Source organism: Sinohyriopsis cumingii, chromosome 4, assembly GCF_028554795.1.
Source record: "Sinohyriopsis cumingii isolate HCF-2022 chromosome 4, ASM2855479v2, whole genome shotgun sequence".
Classification (NCBI taxonomy): Eukaryota; Metazoa; Mollusca; class Bivalvia; order Unionida; family Unionidae; genus Sinohyriopsis; species Sinohyriopsis cumingii.
The window spans coordinates 57,766,954-57,792,915 of record NC_142964.1 but is presented as its reverse complement, the minus strand read 5'-3'; the positions used below and the strand labels follow the sequence as shown (position 1 = coordinate 57,792,915).

Genomic DNA, 25,962 nt, shown 5'->3' with positions numbered 1-25,962 from the left:
ACTGTAATATCCCATGGAGGGCAGAAATTAAACAGGTAGACAGTTTTGCAGCTATGACAGTGGTCAGCATGTTAAATGATAGTATCTACCTGTAATATACGAATGGCCTGGTCCAGTACAGACTTTGTGTCAGTGTGATAGTCAGTGGATGGCAGCTGCATCTGACAGAAGTGGGCCTGCAGTAGGAGATGTGTCTTGGTGTGAGCGGAGTCATAAGAGTGATTGCTGACCTCAATGGGGACCTGCTTTGCAAGGTCACTGAAATAGAGATACAAAAATGGTGTTATTATCCTTTAGATGTGTTAGTCTAAAAGTAATCCATACTTTTTGCTAGTGTATAAATGAGAAGCTGGTTATTTCTTTTAACTAACACATGTAACTAACCTACACATCTTATGAAAATCTTAACAAAAAAAGGATTTTTTTCTCACCTGTTTATCTGATCTTCATTGTGTCGGACAGGTAGCTGGGCATACTCTGTGGCATTCTGAAATACAATTTATAAAAAAATTAGTTGGCTTTTTCATTTGATTGATCTGACATATGCACCTCTACATTCCATATGATTTTACAAGCCTTAATATGTCTATAATTGTATTTCTATGTTCCTATGACTGGTAGCTAAAATACCCATTTCCTATTAATTTTCCCACTGACCCTGATGGCTTAAAATTGTATGAAATATGTTATTTTGGCTATTCTTTCCCCATTTTGTCCATTGTTATAAAAAAGGCATTATTATAGAAAAACTGTAAATTATTGAGATACTTTTGGCAAATAACAGAAATTTTATACATGTTAACCTAGTCTTGAGGTATCCATAGCAACCTTGTATCAGTTTTTAGAAAGTTCCTTTCAAGCACTTGCAATAACTTGGAAATATGTGATTCATATTTTGTACATCCCTTGATGTAAAAGATCAATAACATGAACTTTTTCTCAGTTTAAGCTTGGTACGACTTTCAAATAAAATGTTCAAATTTTATGACACTGTACAGATTTAGGTACAGGTTTGAGAAGACTTCTTGAATGAACTTTTATGCATTCTGTTGAATCTTCAATTCTATCTGCCAAAATCAGACTTGCTAGTAACCTTTGAAGCTTGAATGCAACCATCATTTGTGGCAGTGGTGAAAAACATGCTGTTCAGCAGCCACTTACAAGTATAAACATCTTTGCTGTTTAAGTACACTTTTCTGTCACTTGCTAAGAATATTATACCGAATAAGAACAGAAATCCATACTTTTGCTGTAGTTTATACCAGTTTTCATAATGGTAAAATTGAAGAAGAAAAATGATTTGTTTTTGCAGCAGAGTAGGGTAATATTTTTCAAACTATTTCATCACAATTTACAATCAGTCAAAATTCTCGTGGGTTGGTGGTTCTTTCCAGGGTTTTCCCAGGTTCTTCCTCCACCATTAATACTGGCTGCCATATATAGCCTATCTTGTGCTGAAAAATGGCGTTAAACCCTACAACAATAACAACAACAACAACCAGTCATAAAGGGACATAACTCTTCCTATCCTAAATAGAGAGTCAAAAGAAGATTCATACAGTCTCTCAAGTTTATTGTAAAGCTTTAGCAGCTTGGTAATCCTAACATAAAAGTGTACCTTGTTAAAGTAACACATAATCCTTCTGTAAAAAGCTCAAAAGAAGAATTGGTCATAACTACCATATATACTTGCTTATAAGTTGAGTCCAACTGCTAAATAAACAGACTCAGATCTATCATTGCATAATATGCTGGTAGATCTGGGTCTGTCCAGATTGCTACGAGTAATTATTAGAACAAACAACAAACACCCTGATCTGCATGAGCATTATGCTATGGCAGATCAGGCTCTTTGTTGCTTACAGTTGGCCATGACTTATAAGCAAGCATAGATGGTATTAGCGTCCCAATTTGTGTTTCACTATGCCATAATGCAGTTGTTTCCATTTGGCTACAACAAACAAAGTGACCAAAACTGTTTTCCATTTATTTTCATGTTTTTTGCAAACAAAACACATTTTCATTACAACTAAATTCTGTAGATAGGGGAAGCGGGTGTTAATGTCTTCAAATGGAAAATTTGTCAGTGAGGTCTTAAAATATGAAGCAACCACAAAACCTCATAAGTATGTACCTCATCAACAAAGGTTAATACATTGATATCTGTTTTTCCCAACCTCAGTAAAATGCAAAAGATCTGACCAACAAAATCTGAAGAAAAAAAACTGTTAAGGGACATTAATAAGTATAATGGAAAAACAACATATCAAATACAGTACTCCCTCATTATAATGATGTCCAAAATACAGAACTCCCTAATTATAATATTGTTCGTTCGTTGCATCGATGAGGACCATTCAAGTCATCCGAGGGATGGAGTGGCAGGTTCTGTTCTGTGCGTGCGCAGGTGGCTGATGAGGCCAATCCTTGCATGGAATGTTCGTTTGCATAAGGTACAAGGGATGAGTGGGACATCTCCAGAAGGGTTGATGGCACACACTTTTCTGTCTTGCCTCTTCTGCTCTGCAGCTGCTGTCCTGCTAGATTCGCACAACTTGGAGCCCTTGTTCACAGAGGAAAGCCAACTGAATCGCTTGCTGTTTGCTCCCATGAATCAGGGTTTATGTTGAACACTTTCAATGTAGCTTTATCATTGTCTTTGAAGTGTTTCTTCTGACCTCTGTGGGATTGTTGTCCTTTCTGTAGTTCTCCATAGAAGAGTCTCTTAGACAGCCGGTGGTTTGGCATGCATACATGTCCCACCCAGCATAGCTGGGACTGCATCAGGATGGTAAGGATGCTGGATAAACATGCTTGTTCAAGTACCTCAGTGTCTGGAACCTTGTCCTGCCACTTGATGTTGAGGATTTTCTTGAGACTTGTGGTGTGAAAGTGGTTCAGCTGCCTGGCATGGCATTGGTACACCGTCCATGTTTCACAGGCATAAAATAGTGTGGAGAGCACAAGTGACCTGTAGACCTTTAGTTGAGTATAGATGATGATGCCTCTTCTATTTCAGACATTGGCCTACAGTCTGCCAAATGTTGAGCTGGCTCTGGCAATGTGGAGGTTCACTTCGTTCTTAAAAGTGACACTCTGTGACAGCGTGCTGCAAAGGTAGGTGAAGCAGAGGTTCACGACGTTGAGTTTTTGGCCACTGACGGTGATGTTGGGCTCAACATAGGGATTTCCAGGGGCTGGCTGATGTAGGTCTTCAGTCTCCTTGGTACTGATAGTGAGACCAAAGATTGTACAGGAGCTGGAGAACTTGTCAATGCTGCATTACAGGCCGGCTTCTGAGCCAGCATTGAGGACGGATTAAAGACAGATTGAGGACAGATTGTAAGGGACATTATGGGAGTCACATGATATTACATGTTACAGTAATCCATCATTATAACATTCTCAACTGGAGCTCACAGCATACCATATTTACAGTTATACTGCTTTATAATGAAGTACATAATACAGTACTCCCTCACTATAACAGTCAATATAAGATACATAGTATAGTGCCTTATAACGATACTGTCTTATAATAAAGTTCATTATAAATATTCCCTTTTTATAACACTGTCCATGGGAGGTGCACACTATAATACCTTACAGTGATATTACCTTATAATGATGTATATGAAATATGACCACCAGGTAATGAAATGGGACACATGACTACATTTATAAAAAGAACTGTGTTATAATGAATGGCTTGATATTATGGGACAGCTATTATTATGGGACAGCTATGTAAAGGAAACAAGTGTACTTTGGAAAGTTCCGATCTAGAATAAAAAGTTGTAGCTATTTTTAAGAGGAGGCATAACTGGACAATGTAGAAAAAATTATGCTTTGCAAAATTCTTAATTTTCTTGCTCAGTGTAAAAGGAAAGAAAATGTACTTGTGTTATGTATATCTGTATTTTGTATTTAATTTTGGTCCATGATTATAGATTGTAAGGGTCATTTCTAAATAACATACCATATAGCTAATTTCTGTCCATGATTTAACATTATATCTTAATACAATGAATATTTGTAAACAACTTATTTACTTGGATTTTAGTTCAGGACATTGGTTTTTCCTATGGAAAATACTCTAGTCAACCTGATGGTTGTTATGTTGGTTACTAAAATTTAAGTATAAGACCTGACCTTGTTTACAACTTAGAATGTTCTGGAAATAAAGTTTTGGCCCACATCCTGGTTTTCTTAATATGTCTTATTTTTCTATATATGGTTGTTTACATCAGAATTATTCATTCCCATTTAAAAATCTGTCTACTGGAATCAATTTTTTAAAAGTTGTGTTTAGTTATTTGAGAGGATTTATTTGTTTAAATTATTCATTGTAATGTCAAAGTGTTCATGGACTGTTTGGACTAAATCACTATTTTGGGACTATTGTGAATTCATTTAAGAACATTCTGGATTATCTCATTGTGATACATAAAGATTGTTAGTAAATCAGCTCATTCAAGTCTATTGTCATATCAGCACATTCAATACTGGAATTCATTCAGAACACTCTATCCTTTTGGACTTGTGATGGAACTTTATGACTATCTGGGATTTAATTCTTTTAAAATTTCTCTTTGTATTCTAGGGAAATAACTTACATGTTGAATTTTACTAAACTTGTTGGCTTTTGGTTTTTTCTGTTACTTAGTTTAAGACCTTGAGTCATAAAATTTTGTACGCAGACTGCAGACCAAAAAGATCCAAAACATTCAAAAATAGAACAAAATGAAAAACTACTATGATCGCCTATAATTCTTATCATGTCATCTACAAACAAGTACAAATATACCCACCAAATTTCATTTGTCTTTCTCAAATTACAAAATGAAAAACTACTATGATCGCCTATAATTCTTATCATGTCATCTACAAACAAGTACAAATATACCCACCAAATTTCATTTGTCTTTCTCAAATTGTTTTGGCTAATTGTGCTGATATGGTTTTGTCATAAATGTTGAAATTCATAATTAAAAAGTTGAAAAATAAGTAAAATATTTTTAACAACATCTGCATGTATAGCCCCCCCCACCCCCCGCCCCAAATGCAAAACATGACCTTAAAGCCAAAAGGTTCATTAAGTATTTCACAGAATGAATGGTCTTGGCTAAATAAAGATTCATTCAAAGAATCTGAGATTAATGTACAAACAGACAGCAGTAAAACAATAATGCCCTTTTATGCTACCAGCATAAAAATATAAACCTGCAATTATTAAGGGTAATTCATGCTATTTATAATTTAAAAGCTGAAAGGTTGATTCAGATGCAGAGATTAAATGGTATACTGGTATATTGTGATCATTATACATATATAATTAAAAATATACTGTACTTAATTAACACAGTCTTTTAAATGTACAGCAGTAACTGTCTTAAGAGACTACCTATGGAAACCCACAAAAATAATCATTGAAGACAGGTGGTCCTTTAATACAGGTTTTCTTGCATCTAAAGTGTCAAAAATATAGAATCAAATTTATTCTGGACAGGTGGTCTCTTAAAAGAAGTTGGTCTTTGGCACAGATTCAACTGTATATGATTTTTTTCTACAGATCCAATATTGACTTTCCAATGGTGATGCCAGATGCCACAGTAGCTCCAGTTTCCAACAGCAGCCTCTTACAAAACATGGAAGGGCACATGGGGCTTATTCTACATCCCCCAGACCATATGTGAATGGAATTAACACTTTGACCCAAGTTAATTCTGGTTTACTATTAATCACATTATTTTAGAATCAATCATTATCAAGCATTAATTTTAGCATGTATATAACAAAATGTTTGCAAAGTACTGCTGTGCAAAAAACTTGATAATTTTAGTGGAAGAAATTGTATGCTATCTAACCAAAAGAGACGCTTCACCATCTGCTTTGTCAAGAAAAAATTCCAACATTCCATGCCAAAGGGATTATCAACCCAAAATAAAATAAATCACAGCTAACAGTGACAGATGTTCAATAAAGTTGTAAATAAAATGTCCACTCAGCGACTATCATCTGATGACTAATAACATCTATGTCCAGTTCTGGAACCATCCACCCAGTTTGGCATGACAGCAATAATGAATGCATGAATGACACCATTTTCATTTAGGTCATCATGATCACCCATTCAAGGGGAGTAGTAACAATAAGATTTTTATGAGTCATTGTGGTAGCCATATTGGATAAACAACTGACACCAATTTCATTTAGGACCAACCAGGAATCACAGGAAGTCTATTGGTGAAAAACCCCATGTTGATATACATATTGATCTGGAGATCAGTAGAGATACTTATTTTCAATATGACTTTCCACTGAGGAGGAGCAGCAATAAGATTTTCAAGATGGCTGCCATGGGAGCCATACTAGGTGTCAGATCAACTCCATTTTATTTAAGACCAAAATGGCAACATAAGAAGTCTTCTGAAGAAAACACCATGTCAATATGACTTTCTGTTCTATTGGAAGTTGCTGCAATGGCAGCCATATTGGACATCAGATCAGCACCATGTCCAATTTGGACTAGCTATGCATCATAGTGCAAACTAACTTTCCATTCATTAAGAGTAGCAGTAGCAAGAGTTTTAAGATGGCCACCATAATGGCCATATTGGAAAGCACATTGGCACCATTTTAATGTAGAAGCAACTAGATATCTTAAGAAGTCTTTTAGCAAATTCGCCATGTTGATATGACCATTCATTGAGAAGGAGTAGCAATAACAAGATTTTTAAGATGGCTGCTATGCAGGACTTTAGATCAGCACCATATTTATCAAGGTCAAACTAGATATCATATGAAGTCTTTCAATAGAAACCATATGATGATATGACTATCCAAGTAGGAGTAGAAGAATAACAATATCAAGATGGCTACTGTGGTGGTCATATTGGTTATCAAATTGGCAACATTTTCATTTGGCATCAACCAGACATCACAAGAAGTCTTTTAGTGAAATCCCCATGTTGATATGGCCATCTGTGTAGGAGGTGTAGTGATAACAAGATTTTCAAGATGGTTCCTGCTGCAACCATTTTGGATATGTCAGCAGCACCAGTTTTACATTTAGGACCAACTTAACCAGGAGATGAATGTGTGCATAAAGTTTCATGGCAATCCGGCAGGCAGTTTTGGAGAAGTAGCGATAACAAACTTGTGCTAATGGACAGATGGGCATCAGATGAATGGCAACATTCCATGCCATAAGCTCTTCTGGTCTATAACTAGTGTCCAAGAAACCAAAGAAACCTAGTGTTTGAACTGGCATTGTTCAAGGTATTCTTCAGTCTAATGCCAAAAATTTTTTTTTGTGGACAAAACAAAATCAATTCATATCGTTTATGTCGCCATGGTCACAAGCCATCACTGATAAAAATCTGACTCAAGACCTTTGACTTAGAAATCAATGTTAGAGAGCTGACAACCAACTTGTTTATTAAACTAGCATCCTTTAACTGGCCAAAACAGAATTTCCACAAATCTAAGATAAGACAATTTCTTCTTTTTAACTGCTGCATAATAAAACAATCTCTGATAAAGTTTTAGAAACTCCAACGCACAGAATTTGAAGAACTTTAAAAAAAAATATGAGCAGACATATGTACTTGATACCTGTAAGTGAAGTACAAATTTCTTTGTGATAACCTTTGACCTTGAACACGATACCTTATATGAAAGATTACCAAACTGGTCTTAGACAATGTCAGGATATAACCACATGCTATGTTAAATCAAAAAGTAACATTTAGAAGGTTGAAAAGGAAGAGGCTATTAAAAAATGTGTCAAATTTTGGGATTTCACATTGGCATCATTTGTTATTAGAATTAACTGCATATAGTGTCAATGTGACCATCATTTACAGAGACAAAAGATTTTGAAGATGGCAACCCTAACCATCTTGTTGGAGGTTTGAGCAGCGTGATATTTACTTAGGACCAACTAGATATCATAAGAGGTCTTTTGGTGAAAATCCTGATGCCATCTTTTCCGAAGTAGAAACTATAACAAGATTTTCAAGGTGGCTACCATGGCAGCCATATTGGTCAGCATAACTAGATATCAAAAGAAATCTTATATTAAAAAGTCCATGTCATTACTACTATCTGTTCAGGAAAAGCAGGTACCAAAAGAGATTCAAAATAGTGAGTAGCGGTTGAATTGTATTCCTGATTGGCACCTTTTTCATTTAGGACCAACTTGACCTTTTAAGAAGTCTTTTAGTGAAAACTCAATGTCAGTATAGCATGTCCATTCAGTAAGAAGTAGCAATAAGAATATTTTTAAGCTGGGCTATATTTTATGTCAGATCAGTGTTATTTTCATTTAGGACCAATCAGGTATGAAAAGTAGTCTTTCTGTGAACACTCTATGTAGCTAAGACCATCCATTTAGCACCAATCAGGTATGAAAAGTAGTCTTTTGGTGAACACTCTATGTAACTAAGGCCATCCATTTAGGACCAATCATGTATGAAAAGTAGTTTTTTGTGAACACTGTGTAGCTAAGACCATTCATTTAGGACCAATCATGTATGAAAAGTAGTCTTTCTGTGAACACTATGTAGCTAAGACCATCCATTTAGGACCAATCAGGTATTAAAAGTAGTTTTTTGTGAACACTCTATGCAGCTAAGACCATCCATTTAGGGTAAGTGTTTTAGCAAAATAAACATTCTGATATGACAATCCACCCAGCCGAAGCAGCAATGCAAGATTTTTTTGATGGTGTCCATACTGACTGTCAGTATCACTTTCATTTAGGACTGACAATATAACATATGAAGACCTCCCACATCCAAGGCAGACAATCTAACCACTAGGCCACCAGAGCATTGTTATGGACTCTGGTCTCTATTATCCATTTACTCTACACATTACAATGTCACTAAACTACATACTATTTTACTAATAAAACACTAATGGCACTTGACTCAAGCTTGATACTAGAAGGGTTGTCTTCACTTTGAACATAATATTTTTGAAATCTAAGCCCATTTTAGTATCAAGTTTGCGTTGGCATTGGCTCCCAGCCTGATAAGAAAAGTCATCTTCCTTTGCAAAATGTTCTGGACTGACACCGAGAAGGCAAAATAAAGAGATAAATGACATATGCTATGTTAAGCAATGATGAGCTTCAGAAGTTGTTTAGAGAAGAAAATGCACACAGATATTTCAAGGTACGCATCTGTATATACTCCAGGGACAAACAAATATATGGGATTTTGCACTGAAAATTTCCCCAACGGTTGGTAGATTTCCATGTTATTTTGCACTGAAAATTTCCCCAATGGTTGGTAGATTTCCACGTTATTTTGCACTGAAAATTTCCCCAACGGTTGGTAGATTTTCACGTTATTTTGCACTGAAAATTTCCCCAACGGTTGGTAGATTTCCACGTTATTAGGTCTGATAGTAACATTCACAGAACAATGCTTAACAACATGTTGTCAGTGCAAACCACCCAATAATTACCAAAGATTTATCAACGTACATTTTCGTTAACTTTACATTACTTTCTTATTTTTCTCCAACATTTATGGAGATGACAATGTGTTGGTAAGTATGATACCAGACTGATCAACAAAAGAAAAGAATCTGACAGCACTTGAATTGATTAAACAAAGCTGTTTTGGGCAAGCACCCACATGATCCATACAGCAATTGTATTTTAACTTATTTAACAGCTGAGCAACTGCTTAAAATTCCTGTAGGAACTCATATAACCCTTTACCTCATAGAGCATAGTTACAAAGTGCAGCGCACTATAAACAAAACACCTGTTACCTATTCGACTCCATATGCATAGGCCTGCCTATTAACTGTTAAGCAATGTAGTGCATGTTACGTTTAACAGCAATTTTAACCATTTTACACTTTTGGTACACATCTATTATGTGTGGAAAAATTTGAGAGTAAAGTCCAATTGTTATAGGTGTGTAATTATTTTTCACAGAAGAATTTTTTATGTGCTTTAAAATCTTAAGAGAACTCGTTCACCGTCATGTCAGTGAGGCTGCGTGACCAACCATAGCTGCCATTTCTCATATTTGAAATTTACAAGTTTTTCGTCTGCATCTACATCGCTAAGTCATCTGAATTTGATAATTTATAAAAACTGCTGCTTACATCAATATCAGTGCCTTTACCTAAGTTACTGAATCTTTCATAGTGTGATTCTAATCGTGAAAACTTCGTAAGTACTGAATGAAATCCGAGACCGCCATTTTGGAGAGTGGAGATTACGACCCAGTTACTTTAAATAGCAGATATCGACCAGTGCATAAACAGCGACCACATGATCTGACGTAATTGTCACTCGCAGAAATGAATGTAGTATATCTAATAGGGGATTTTCCCTGAAGGTGGCGCTACGAAAACCAGTTAAAAATGGCTGATGTTTACAGCAGGCATCAGAAGGTACTTCCATGCGAATGGAGTAGAGGCGTCAAAAGGCGCTTCCACGCGAATGGAGTAGAAGCGTCCAAAGACGCTTGCATGAGGTAAAGAGTTAATTTAACTCATAATCAGTTCAGTTACAAATCAGTTATGAATTTTTTCTGTCATCAAATGGTGGGTGATAATTCCTGGTTTTCCCCAGCTTTTATCAATATTTGCAAAATTAATGGGATTTTCCTGGTCGGAAAACAAACCAATTCTTTCTCCTGATTTCCTTATCATGGGAACCCTGCACACATAAGCTCTTCCGGTCTTTGACCAGTAGAGGTAAAAAAATATTAAAAAATAGCTTAAAAGCCTCGAAACCTACATGTGTGCATGTACACAATATATATGTATGCAAACATGTATACAAACGTGCCTGCAAAATTTCATTTGTCAGTTTTGAGAGATTATTGCACAGGTATGATAACAAGGTTTTAAAAATTAAAAACACAAAACTCTATTGTTGATGAAACATCTACATTGGGAACTTAAATCTCTTCTTTGGAAATCCAAATCTCCTACATTGAAAACTCAAATCTCCAACACTGGAAACTCAAATCTACTGTGCTGGAAACCCCAAATTGCTGTAATGAAAACTCAAATTTCCTAGACTGAAAACTCAAATCTCCTGCATTGGAAACTCAAATTGAGTGTGTTGGAAACCCACATACAGTGTACTACAAACTCAAATTCCTTGCACTGTAAACTCAAATCTGGTGCACTGAACACTAAAATTTCCAACATTGAAAACTCAAATTTTCCTGCACTGGAAACTCAAATTTAATGTGTTGGAAACCCAAATCTTCTGCTTATTTATTCTGGACATGTCACATGTATAGTTAGTGCCTTGTTTCGAATGAATAGACTTGTCGAACAGTTTTCAAGTTATATATTACTTTCACACCAAATATAACATGGTGAAACCCAATGAAACTGTTCCAAGTATAACATGGTGATATTTTAAAATAAATCCAATGAAACTGTTCCAAGTATAACATGGTGATATTTTACAATAAAATCCAATGAAACTGTTCCAAGTATAACATAGTAAAATTTTACAATAAAATCTAATGAAATTGTTCCAAGTATAACATGGTGATATTTTGCAATAATATCCAAAGAAAATGTTCAATGCATAGCATGGTGACATTTTACAATAAATCCCAATGAATCCATTCATTTTATAGCACAAGCTAACGTGAAGTAAATCACATAATTTATCCCACCAAAAATGGGAAAATTACCTATATGACTACTGTACGGAAGCAAAGATGGCAGCTGTCTAGCACTGACTCCATTACTTTATATTCCATTCCTTTTTCCAGTATGCAGACTACATATAAACATATAGTTATCATATATTTATATGCAATTCTCATTGATAAGAAGATTACAACAATACTTTCAAGCAGACTACCTGTTGGTTGCAGTGATTTTTATCCATTTTAGGCCATTTAATGGTGGCTCCATTTAACTTCCTTTGTTTTGTACATGAATGAATTGAAAACATAATAATACCAATTTCGTGTCTCAGATACAATTATGATGTTATCTCATCTAGAACAAATCCGGGCATGGGAATAAGGTTGAATACCAACAAAATCTATCACACTTTATTTCCTGCAGATGCAAAATACTACTGCAGCCACAGGTACTTGTATTTGTTAGTGAAGAAGAAAAACTACTAACTACACCCAGTCCTATGCTACAATTTCCTTTTTGCTTACACAAGGTGATAAACTTGAACAGTTTGAAATCTGCTCCATCCCTCATTATATGCTAATTTAATTTATTCCATCAGCACCTTCATTCACTGGTTAAATATCTCAGCATAAAAAGAGAAATTCCAAATTTGTTTCCCATGTACAGTTTAAGGAGAAATGATGACAGGATCCACTCTTAAGGGTGACCTCCCCCTTTATCAAAGAAAAAAAGGAGGGAAAAAAAAAAAAAGGTCATAGGTCAACATGTATCTAAACTTCAATAATTTTCTTTCTTCCTGCTCCACTTTCTTAAAGCTCTTTTGAAATCAACATCTTTGACAGATGTCACCTGTATAAGCATTAATCTGTTAATTAATTCTGAGCATACTCTGCTCCTTTTCTTTGTGTCAATATTGTTCTGTGCTTCTTTCTGAAGGGGCATATATATAGCTAGCTTTGTCAGCTTGAATATGTTGGGGAACTGATCTTTGTAACTGTTTCGTACAATTTTCCAGAGATCAGAGTTATTATCTTTTGGATACATCAGCTCCAAAAGAGGATTTTTCAATAACATAAACTTCCTTGTTAAATCAGAATTTACTGACTACTATGCCAAATTTCTTATCTGTTCCATAATGCTGTATATGGGTATTTAGTCCATCAATGCTTGTGCAGACAGAGGTATTAAAATAAATTTACTTCTTAATTGCATTTTTTAACTCTTATTTTATTCAATTTATCTTAACCCTGATATGGATACATATATATGGTTCTGTAGCATATAATCCACAGGGCGAATTTGATTAATTAAAAAAAATGAAAATTACATTATACTTTTGAATTGCCTGTATTTTAATTAGGCTCAGTATTCTGCCCTTTCTATGTTTAATTTCGAAAGACCTCTTAATGGGTCATGCTGTCTATTTTTGTGTCCATCCAGCATGTACATCTGACTTGTATTTAACACCATTTCAGGCTCAAAATCATTCACTGGTATCTCCATTAACACTTTCCCAGTTCCAATAATCCAATATGCTTTATAACTTTAAAATTATTGTCATCATAACTATCATCAGCAAGTATCTGCTGAATGAAACTATAACGAACCACTCAGGGAATCAGACATTTCAGGTTTTCTAGGTAGCCCATATTTTAAACATGCATTTGTAAAACTTCCTTCATGAATGGTTCAAACTATGCCATAAATTTTATTCCTTGTTCAAATCAAATTTAGTTTCACTACCAGTCATGTTGTGCTTGAAGAATCCAGATGTGGAACAGCTGCTACCTGAAATCAGATGTTGCGACAAGAACAGTTAAATAAAAATTGTATACCTCACAGACTATATTTTTGTATGTGGGACTTTCAACGAATTTGCGGGAGTTCTCATGTTTCAATGATCTCCAAGCACTCAAATTCGTACAAACTTTGCCCGATTCATGCAATGGCACACGATGACAGCATATCTGCTTAAGTACTTGACATATCTAATGACTTTCCCGTGAAGTCTCTCTCTGTTGCTCTGCCAATACTTCCTATTTGTCATGCAGAGAATAAGCTACATTTATTTCTGATTGGTGGTTATTTTTTAACCTGGAGTGAAACTAGCAATGACCGCAAATGAGAATTCAATGTAATATATTTCAACATGCAACACACTAGTAGCATAGCTTTCAAATAGACCAAAGGAGTCAAGATACAATTCAAGGTAGGAACTTCATGTGAAAGTGGTTATTAAATGATGAGTAAAGTACTCCATTAAACATGTAGAACATGTTTGGAATGTAATTAACAGAGAATGGGGGGGGGGGCAAGATTACGAACCATGTCACTTTGTGTTGACTAGTAGATGGTGAATGGGTATTCTCAAATAATCTTTTTCAGTTTTACTAATAAACATGAGTGCCTGTGACTGCAAATGCTGTTTCAGATGGATTATGATTTTACAGAATAACAGGGTAACTAATAATAATTAATCATGACTGCTGAAGACTAAAATAACATGCATCATTGGTAAGGATCATTTTCTATTGATAATCCGTCTCTTGTATTTATATGAGTATTGTTTCAGCAAAAGTATCGATGCATCAATATACTGATGAATCACTTCATCCCTAAATATTCCGGATCAGTTCAACTGGATTAAAATCAAGAGGTACTTTTAATGCACAGATCAGACAGGCACTAATAAATGTTAATGTTATGGAGACCTTTGACCTTTCCAATCCAATTTATTTGTAACCCAATATGTTATGCTATATAAGCAATACTTATAGCACATAACTAATATATATATATTTATACCCTATAACCAATATTTTGAACTATAAAAATAACTATAAACAATATAATGATACCATATAAACAATATTTTGTACCATATACTGGTAGGTAATACTCATACCAAAAAACTTGTTACCATATAAGCAATGTTTATACCATATAACCAATATATGTACTATGAAATAGAATCTATGCTTAATTTTAGATATAATGTTATGGAATCTACATACTGAAAGTATTTCTATGAGCTTCTCCATTGAGGAATCAGCTGTCATCTCATTATGGAACATTCCCACTGTGTTGTGATTTAGGTAGTAGTATGATGCAATACGTCCCAGAGTCTGTGGATTTATTGAACTGCCATCCTGAAATGATGAAAACTTCATAAAAATGACATGGAAAGTGAGAGAAAGTTTTAAACTGAACAGACTTACCATAAAATCTTGTAGTTCTGACATTCACTGCAGACAAGATAAAGGGGTACTATACATCCATAAAACGGCAAGTGTGATATACAGCATTAACTATGGAGAATGACAAGAAAAACAAGAGTCTAAACTCCCTTGCAAGTTGAGTCTAACTGCAAACTGCACAGACCCAGATGCATAATGTGCCAGTAGATCTGGGTCTTTGCAGTTTGTTATGAGTAATTGGTAGAACAAACAACACAGACCCTGATCTGTTGGTGCATTATGTGCCAGCAGATCAGGATCTTTGTTGTCTTAGTTTGACTTGACTTATAAGTGACTATATACGGTACCATGACCGGCACATTATACATTCACCTAGTGTTTAATGGTCATCTATTCAGCTAACTGAAATTTCTCATGCAGAAACCACTTTTCTTCTTTCAGTCATGGTGAACTTGACTTTTTAACATTGGACACCAAAATTAATAACCTTTAACTGTACCCTAAGTGTAAGCCATCCATAAAGTTTGATCTAGGTTTGTTCTGCCGAATGAATGTTATTATGTTGAAATATTATTTCCTTTTTCAGGTGTCCAGTATAAGTGGTGGAGGAATAACCCAGGAAAACTCAGGTAAAGAACCACTGACACATGTGAAGCTATTGGCTATCTTTCTCAAATATTTACATTGGTCAAGCCCGAGACTTGAACCCATTTGGACAGAGATGAGATGGCAGTGGTTAGTAAAGGCATGTGCTTTAGACCACTCAGCCACCTGTGGCCCACAAAGAACATCTGACCATCAATCTGCCTGACCATCAAAACCTATTTCATCAATTAAGTGCTTTTTGTTGTAAAGTTCCTATTTACTGAATTTAACACCATTCAAGAACACAAATATAATGTTTATTTTAAATAATTCTGATCTTTTGTTACTGGGAATATAATAAAATTGTTGTCCAGAAATAAAGTTTTAATGGATTACATATGTATTTTAAATGAAATAATTATGTTCATTTATATTTACAAATTTTCAAAGGTTGGAATGAAACTAAATTAATTGGTTTACTAGTTTGAAATTTACCCACAAGACAAAAATTCATCAACAGTATTATAGTACGTTTTAATATTATGTTACTGATCAATAAATATTTATTTTGCAAATATAACACAAAACAAACATGATTTGCATGATAAATCAATAAAAGCCATGGGTCAATTTATACAAATTACTCTTTGGCAGTGTTGAAAGTTGGTCATACAGGTGATGCTCAATTTACGTCATAAATGCATTCCTGAAGTTATGCCACGAAATGAATTTGCCACAAATTGGAAGCAAATGTGCTCTCTCACTGAGTGATGAGATGAATTTACATGAATGTACATAAGCTGCATTCAAGTCACAGGTCATGGTGCCAGTGATGCCGTAAAAACAACCACAGTGACACAAACTGAATGTTATTTTTTCATTATAACTGGTGTAAAAATGAAAGCAATCAAATCAAATTGTCATATAGCGAGCATCACCAGCCTGACTTATGAAAAGTTTCAAAATGTCTTGAAAGATATTAATTCAAAGATTAACTTTATGTTTTCTTTATTTTAAACACTGAAAATGATTTTGGGGAATTTAATAAAATCAAGATAACTTGTATCTATTTTGTTTTGTTTTTGGCTAGAAATTTATGTAGAACTAAATTTAAGTGCCAAAAAGTGACCTTTTATATTCTTTATGTTTGTGAAACCAGTAAAAACTACTAAAACAGATCAGGTATGTGTATCCCATTGTTTTCTTATAATATTTCACATGGTCCAAATCAGCCTGGCATTTAATCTGAATCAGACCATAATAAGGTCTGAATCAGTCTGTAATTAGGTCTGAATCAGCCTGTAATTAGGTCTGTAGTTAGGTCTGAAACAGCCTGTAATTAGATCTGAATCAGTCTGTAATTAGGTCTGAATCAGCTGTAATTACATCTGAATCAACCTGTAATTAGGTCTGAAACAGCCTGTAATTAGGTCTGAATCAGCCTGTAATTAGGTCTGAATCAGTCTGTAAATAGGTCTGAATCAGCCTGTTATTAGGTCTGAATCAGCCTGTAATTAGGTCTGAATCAGTCTGTAATTAGGTCTGAAACAGCCTGTAATTAGGTCTGAATCAGCCTGTAGTTAGGTCTGAATCAGCCTGTTATTAGGTCTGAATCAGCCTGTAATTAGGTCTGAATCAGTCTGTAATTAGGTCTGAAACAGCCTGTAATTAGGTCTGAATCAGCCTGTAGTTAGGTCTGAATCAGCCTGTAGTTAGGTCTGAATCAGCCTGTAATTAGGTCCAAATGAACCATGGTCAGAATGAGTCAGCTTTCATTTTGAATGGGGATGCAGAACTTCCTCAGTTTATTAGTCCTCTTCGTCTCGTTTGGGACACGAGGCTGCAACAATCTTCTGCCATCTAGGTTGGTCTTGAGCAATGGCTTGTACCTCACCTTAGGAAAGTCCCATATCTTCCAGGTTCGTCATTACTGTCCTTCGCCAGACTATCTTTGGCCGTGCACATTTATGCTTACCAGCTGGTATCCATCTGAGGGATACTTGGTGTATCCATTCTTGGGGCATCCTCAATATGTGCCCAAACAATCTGATCCTGCACGTTTTGATCTCCAGGGTAATCTTGTTACATCCCAACTTTTATTGTAGGTTCACATTGGAAATCTTGTTTTGTCAATAAATGTTGCAGATTTGACGGAGGTAACTACACCGGTCCCTCGATAACTTGCACCCGGATAACTCGCGATCCCGCTTATAACGCAGTGTCTGTCTTGGCTCCCGATTTTTTCCTGAGAAAATGTATTTAAAATATCTTTAAAATATGCTGAACATGAAAAAATTACGATAAGAATTGATAAATTAAACCTTGATACATTGCTCGTTTTATCATCGAAAATGGTGATTAATGCCATTAAAAATATAATCCATATTTTGAAATTTGCAAGTTCTAAAGAAGAATTCATTTCAGAGATCTCGAAAACGCTTAATTACGCGTATTTGAATGCCAATTTTTGATCTGGGAGGCAGAAAATCACTGAGGCGGGAGTCCTCCGTACGCATGTAATAGGTGCGCGGGAAAATTCAAAGATTTGCCGGTCCTGTTTCAGCCACCTGCTTTGTGGCAAAATGTGTTGATCAGTTAACTGTGCTGATATTTACAATGACAGAATTCAGTGACTGAAAGACTCTTTGATGTACTGTTGCCATTTTATAAGAGTACATTAAAAAAAAAAAAGAACATGATGCAACAGCTAGGCAGCTAGTTCAAAGGCTTTGACTAGCGGCCGAGTGAGAAAATGTACTGATATTTAGTGACTGAATTCAGAGGCAGAAAAACCCAGTTTTAAAATCCTAGCGAGACCTCTGTTTAAAGATATCATATATTATGTAAGCTTTTATGATCAATAGTTGTCAGTATATTGTAAATAAACAGTCTGGTGAAATAGCGATCAATGAAAACTTCTGGTAAATGCTAACAGGTGGCAACAGAGAATGAAATAAACACCAATTAAACGTCTTCCTGTGTGAAAGTCACATTCTAATCCTTTAATTCCGTTTCAGTGTAAACATTATAATCACAACATATTCTGTTCATTGAAAACATGAAAAGAGTCAATCAACTGTCACATTGAAACCCATGAGTACTTCTGTGAGAACCTAATTACATGTACATGCCGGCTTTGTTTTGATCAACAACTTGGGGAAGTGTTTGTTGCATTAAAAAAAATCGATTACAAGAGACCTCGGGTGCTGGATTAAGGGTCTTGGAGCTGCCTTTGACGTAAAGCAAAATAGTAACAGAGACAACAACGATGATAGTGACTTCGAATGTTTCAGTGAAACTGATGTCATTAATGCTGAGGCTGTTTGGGAGAAATTCGTACACACTCATGGTCCTGAGATGGACATTTCTCTTGATGATATGGAGGAGTGGATTTGTGCTGACAATGATTGCCCCACAGCCGAATACATGTCAGATGAACCTATAATTATTTCTATAGCGAACAAATTTGCAGCAGAAGACAATTCTAACTGGAGTAACACAAGTGTTGAAAGTGATTAAGACGCAGATGTTGCACCCCCCACCCCTCTGCACAGGAAGCAATCAAATATTTTGATATTGCCATAAGGTGGCTGGAGACCCAAAATGTTGACTACGTAAAGCTCATGCAGTTGAGAAATCTGAGGGATTTTGCTCGGCGGCAGAGAAACCAAGAGTAACACACACACACAAAAATAACTGATTTTTTCAGAAAGTGAATTGATATTTGTCAAGCGTGGCACAAACGGCAAGTATTAACTTGTTCTAATTTACGTTGTTTTAAATTTGTAGACCAATTAAATATGTTAGTACTGATTAACCCTTGTTTTTTTTGTTTTTTTTTCCATTTTACTTCTATCATATTCAAATCTATTTATCTATCTATCGTTCGATCGACACTGTTTCTCGAAAAGAGTTGATCTTTTGTATATAACAAAACATCTAATTTGGATCAAACAATAAAACTAGAATGTATCCAATTCAACATAAAAATTAGTGACGTAGTACACAATGTGTGAAGTGGTACACATGTTAAGTAAACGGAAACCACGTGGAAGAATGTTTTCGATGATCGCCTCAATATACTGTAATTTATCCTGAAATTAATGTTGTCCTATGAGGAAATAATAAAGTACACTGTTATTTAGAGATATTTATGAACAGTTTATCTCAGAATGATTATAAAGTGAGTATTCAACAGTATAATCTGCCTACCCCCCGCCTTATTTCTCCGTTATGTCATCAATCACTTTATTGGTTTTGGGCTTATTTTATAGGTCCCTCGATAACTCGCACCTCACTTATAGTGCGGTCAATGTTTCTGGACCCCGATGTGCGCGAGTTATCGAGGGAGTGGTGTATTGTGAAATGAATATACCTTGATCATGTCTGTCTTCATTACTCTCCAACACTCAAGAGTCATACAGCAGTACTGACTTTACCTTGCTGTTGTAAAGTCTGATCTTTGTCTTGAGGCTATATTGTTTTGATTTCCATAAAGGGCAGAGTCTGCTGAAACTACCTCTGGCTTTATTTAACCCATCTTTGATGTCCATTTTGGTACCATTGTCATTGCTAATTAGGCTACCAGGATAGGTAAGTCCTCTACAAACTCAAGTGCCTCTCCATCAGTGGTACGTGGAGGAGGAGCTGTGGCATTTATGCGCATCACTTGGATTTTGTGTATTCTGACATGCAGGCCAGTCTGTTTATCGTACTTGCTGAGTCTGTTAGATTTCTTGTGGAGATGAGAATGCCTTGATGAAATGACAGCCAGATCATCAACAAAGTCCAGATCTTCAAGATGTGAGCAGAATGTCCACTGGATCCCTCTGGCATGGTCAGATGCTGTTTGATGCATCATCCAGTCAATGGTGATGAGGAACAGAATCGAAGAGCAAAAGTAACCAGACCTCACTTTGAACAACTCAGTACCAGTAAGTGTTGTTAATGATAACACTGCATTCAAAGTGCTCATAAAACTTCCCAATGAGTTTGACTGTCTTGAGTGTATTTCATAGGCTCTAAGAATCTTTCATAGACGCTCACAACTGTCAAATGCCTTCCTGAAGGCAATGAAATTGTATAGGGCAAATATCTGATCTATGCATCCTCTTCCTTTGTGACAAGGGCTATACCACTGGAATGGACATCATCCTTCCCCCAAGTAAAGAATGGTTTAGCATCACTTGTCCATCTGGTCTCACTGACACCAATAATATCCAATTTGTACCTGTTCATCCCATTGATGACTTGTGTCGTTTTTGATGTTACAAACATAGAAAGCAGAACTTCCTGTTGCAAGGTTAATGACCAGCTTATCTAGGCACTAATTCAAAAACTGCTGCAAATCAATAAACTGCAGCTGACCAATCTAATATGTCAGGCATTTTTCCAGACTTAGGATTACACTTATTGGTACCTAGGATCAACTCCTTGCATGATCAGTTGACCATCATACCGATGCAGGTAATGAAGGAACACAGGGATTATTTTTTCGGGGGTGGGTGGGTGGGGTGGTAAATTTGTAATTGTAGCTTGCATGAGGTGCTTGAGGCATGTGTGTTTGTGATATGACAGTGATCACGTGGTTTGGCATCAGTAGAGCTATAAACAATTCTGCAACTCCAGCAATGAGTGGGCACAGAAAACTGAATGTTATCATTAGTTCACAACTGCTGTCTGATGCATTTTGCCATTACCTTGAGTGATTTGAAAAACACCTCAACTGAGTCCTGACCATGATATAAAATTGGTGACTTGGTTTACCCATCACATGTGACTATAGTATAACAAAACCTGCATGGGATTTGTTGAGCTACTTGCCTTGCATTTGACAACAGTTTTCATGGGAATGTTCAAGCATTCAAAGTCCTCCTAGTTGATACATAATACTTTCATCTTTTACATAATGTTTATACCAGGTTATGGCTGTGGCTTTTCACTGATTCCATTGGGAGTGTATTATTCAGTGGAAATGTTTGATCGACACATAATGGTATTGAGATATTGCATTATGCAATCAATATTAAACTCCCTGTAAATTTATATTGGTTGCTGAATAGGCTGCATGTCTTTGTTCCAAATAAATACAGGTGACACTCAATTTATGCACTTTCATTTTAACCCCATTTATAATGAAGAAATAACATTAAATTTGCTCCACTATGCTCATTTTCATGCCATTGCTGGCGCTATGTGCTATGACTCATGCACACCTCATTTTCATGCCACTGCTGGCACTATGTGCTGTGACTCATGCACACCTCATTTTCATGCCATTGCTGGCACTATGTGCTGTGACTCATGCACACCTCATGAACATGTATTTAGATTGCTTTTAAGTTATGCAAATTTCAATTTATGCCAAAACATCAGGAATACATCTATGGTGTAAATCAAATGTCAACTGTACATTAACAGCTATGCCAGGATTAAGTCACTCAAACTCACTGATATCGTAACCTGTATGGGGAATTCAATGTTCCCAAACTAAATTCACTAAGGTACATTTTCTTTTTGCTAGGCTGGTCTCTATTATAGCTCACAGGATGGAGGGTGGGTAAGAAGACCCATTCAAAACATTGTTCATCATCTTTATTTTTTACACTTATTACTGTTTGCTGTGGAATATATACTGGTGTGGGAAAGCATCTCTACCTACAGACAGAATTTCAAGGGAAATACAGCAGTTGAACTTTTACACTTAGTTCTACAGTCCATCCTGACCCTGTATTGGTGATTTTTTTGCAATGTCTCAAGAATCCTTGCAAAAGCTTTTTATTTATTTAATCAATAATGATGTCAACATCTTTGTGATTTAGAGTTACATAAGCATCACTATGAATTCATGGATTTGTCATTTTAAACACATCATCATCACAACACTCAAATACACTTGGGCAATTTCCATCTTAAAAGCATAGGTACCTGTACATTGTAACAAAGATACTCTAACTGGATGCAGCCTTGAAGGAAGTTGTACAGTGTCTTGACCTGGTTCATAGTTGGTAATTGCCTGATAATCTTGTAAATCACCATGATGGCTATATAACTCAAATTTGAGTATTTGTAACTATCACGCTTTTGTGGCAGCCTCAGTGGCAATGGTATGTGTGAAACATTTGCATCAGTGGTGTTTATCACCAATAGCCTGTACTATTGCAGCATGCTTGGCTCATGTAAGAATGTTGATATCATACCACACAGCCATTTCATGAAGATGCTTTGAAACCAACAAGAATGTTGATATCATACCACACAGCCATTTCATGAAGATGCTTTGAAACCAACAGTGGCGTATTCTCACCTAACAGGTTTTGTACCTGCATGAGTGGTTTTATAACCAAAGTGAAGAGGTTTCATATAAGTTGGAAGTCTAATACCCTCCTATATTTTATATATTTTGTCCTTTTTCTTCTTCTTTTTTTCAGATACTTTAAACCATAGCAACCTTGACAATTTGTTGGTATTTTTGTAAGACATAATGCAGTTGATATCATAACGCAATGCACATCGCTCATCCATGCAAGATGGAACAATTATGGCCATCAGAACAAAATCCCATCAGAACAAAAACAAAAGAAGAAGCAATATTAAAATCTAATACAATTTATACAACATTTAGCAATTTTTTTACTTTTAAATCCAGCTTGGGCTGGTTTCACACCAGTTTTGCACTGTTGTTAGTCAGTTTTTGTTTCATATAATAGTGTTTTCCTGACCAACAGAATCTCTTTGATCAAATGCAATTTCAAAAGACTGCTATTAGTATATAAGAATAAAATTGTAAAAACAAAAACAGATAAACTCCTAAATTAAAATAAGTTGTAAAATTAATAAAATTTGTTTCTTACAAAACTTTCATGTTATTTTTCTAAATTAAACTTAAATTTTCATGTAAATCTCTAGTAAAAAAAACAATAAAGTGTGTCAGTAAATAATAAAAAAATGAGCATGTTGGTTGATGAAAATGGTACCTGATTAAACCTACTGTAAACAGGAATTCCAAAGACTGCAGAAAAGTGAATGATGGCAACCTAGATAACCGATAATGGATGCAGAGGTAACCATGTGGGTTCATGTATTTCACTGTTTTAAAGTTTCTTTCAGAAATTGTCTTAAAAGGATTTTCTTGACCTATTTTGTCTAAACTCAATGAAAAAAATGTTATTTCAATGCCAATTTATCGTTTGTTGTTACTTCAGTCTGGTAAACTCCTAATAAATAATGACTTCTAACAATAATAATAAACTATACCTTTAAATATTTTGCACCAAAGCCTTCTAGGATAAATTTTATTCTTGGAAATAGAGAAGAACAAATGTCAAAAAATGCCTACTGGTCCAAGAGAATTTTAGCCACTTCAGAACTGATCTCCCTCAATTAGTTCTCTTCTGGAAAACAATTAAATAATAAACCTCCAATGTGCATGTATGAAACCTCTATATTTTAAGTATGAAACCACCATCCTTTATGTTTGAAACCTCCATCCTTTGGGCACAAAACCTCCATCCTTTATGTACAAAACCTCCTATCTCCACCAGTATGAACCAAGCTAGGTATGAAAGTACCTGCTACTGAAATGTCTACCATTTAAACTGCTGGTAGAGCTGTATTGTCTACCCCTTTAACTATATCAGAACTGTCCACCATTTATATCAAAGAATGATTGTAAATGATGTAAAATAACTTCAAACTGACCTCCCCTATCTTTAAACAGAAGGAACAATCCAACTCAAACATAGCTCTCTCCACCAGGGTGGACAGGAACTTGTTGATGTTGCCATGGTCTACATCATCCAGGTGGTAGTATCTGAAAAGGAACAAAATATACATCACTTTGACTAATGCTAATTACATGTATAATTTTGTGCAGGTGGTGGAGGAGGCTGGGATATTTTGGAGAAAAAAATGATTTCTGGCCCCAAAATAACTTGAAAAAAAAATATTACCCTAATTTGCTGGGAAAAAACAAATTATATACTAAATGAATAAAAATTAATTATCTTGAGGTAAAAACAAAATAATATTAAAAGGTTTGAAAGAAAATCCAACCCCTCCCTCCAAAACTTAAATAGTTGGTCTGTAAGAATAAATGCATAATACATTCATCAAAATCATTTGGATAAGTCACTGCAGCCTTCCCAGGTCCTTTGATATTTCTTTTTTTTCTTTCACATATTAAGAAGCATGCTCTGTGATTTTTATCTTTTAGTCAGTTTGTTTCTCCACAAACAGTTGAAAAGAACAATTGTGCAGTCAACTGCGTAGCTGTAAGCCTCTAACTGTATGCAAACTAATCTGGATTGTTTAAGAATGACAGAAAGTAACATCTGGTTAAAGAAATGCAAGATTTTATGCATTAGCTGGGGCCTTTCTATCAAAATCCTCTGTAAGATCTTTCCAACAAAAGCTGATAGGAGCTAGAACAATAATTGGACTCTGAGATATATGGCGAACAGTAATCATGGTTTTTCTATCCTGAATGTAACAGTGCAACAATTTGGCCATCTACAAGCTGAACAATTTATTTATAGAATTTCATACATATACCGTATACAAGGGCATGCAGGTAAGACATGTACAGAACAAATTATTTATAGAATTTCATACATATACCGTATACAAGGGCATGCAGGTAAGATATGTATTAAATATTTACAAACATAACAGCTGCTATTGGTGTTTCTTTGTGCCAGATTAGTTGATATATAGGATCCATGTTGTTATCATATAGAATCATAATGATACCAGTATGTTAAAGACAACTGTATTTACATGCACATGACTCTATGCTATTGATCTGCTTGTGCATCTGTGTGTGCATGCTTGCATGTATGTATGTATGTATTGTATGTATGTATGTATGTATGTATGTATGTATTGTATGTATGTATGTATGCATGCATGCATGTATGTATTGTATGTATGTATTGTATGTATGTATGTATGCATGCATGCATGTATGTATATATGTATGTATGTATTGTATGTATGTATGTATGTATGTATGTATGTATTGTATGTATGTATTGTATGTATGTATGTATGTATGTATGTATGTATGTATGCATGCATGCATGTATGTATGTATGTATGTATGTATGTATGTATGTATTGTATGTATGTATGTATGCATGCATGCATGTATGTATGTATTGTATGTATGTATGTATGTATGTATGCATGCATGCATGCATGCATGTATTGTATGTATGTATGTATGTATGTATGTATGTATGTATGTATGAAACTAGGAAGAATTGTACAAAAACTTCAAATCTGTGCTTTGGGGCTATGTAATTTAGGAGAGATTCAAAGACCATGTGTACTCACTTATAAGTCATGTTAAACTGCAAACAACATAGACCCTGATATGCCATTGTATTTTGTGGCAGCAGATAAGGGTCTAAGTTGCTTGTTCTGCTAATTACTCCTAAAAAAAACTGCATGGACGAAAATCTGCCAGCACATGATAGTAAATATGGGTGCATGCAGTTTGCGTTTGAATCTGACTTGTATTCAAGTATAT

The 25,962-nt window shown here is 35.3% G+C and overlaps 1 protein-coding gene across 5 annotated transcripts in view; it reads right to left on the bottom strand.

Moving 5' to 3' along the window:
* The window catches only part of LOC149801214 (activating signal cointegrator 1 complex subunit 3-like), a 441,282-nt gene that overhangs the window by 18,835 nt on the left and 396,485 nt on the right, over positions 1–25,962 (bottom strand). For all 5 annotated transcript variants that reach the window (XM_089955269.1, XM_089955267.1, XM_089955271.1 and 2 more), the window contains exons 35-38: positions 24,132–24,243; positions 14,664–14,798; positions 432–487; positions 90–258 (exon numbers count right to left, since the gene is read on the bottom strand). In XM_089955269.1, the coding sequence (XP_089811395.1) occupies positions 90–258; positions 432–487; positions 14,664–14,798; positions 24,132–24,243 (472 nt within the window). The remainder of the gene's footprint in view (positions 1–89; positions 259–431; positions 488–14,663; positions 14,799–24,131; positions 24,244–25,962) is intronic.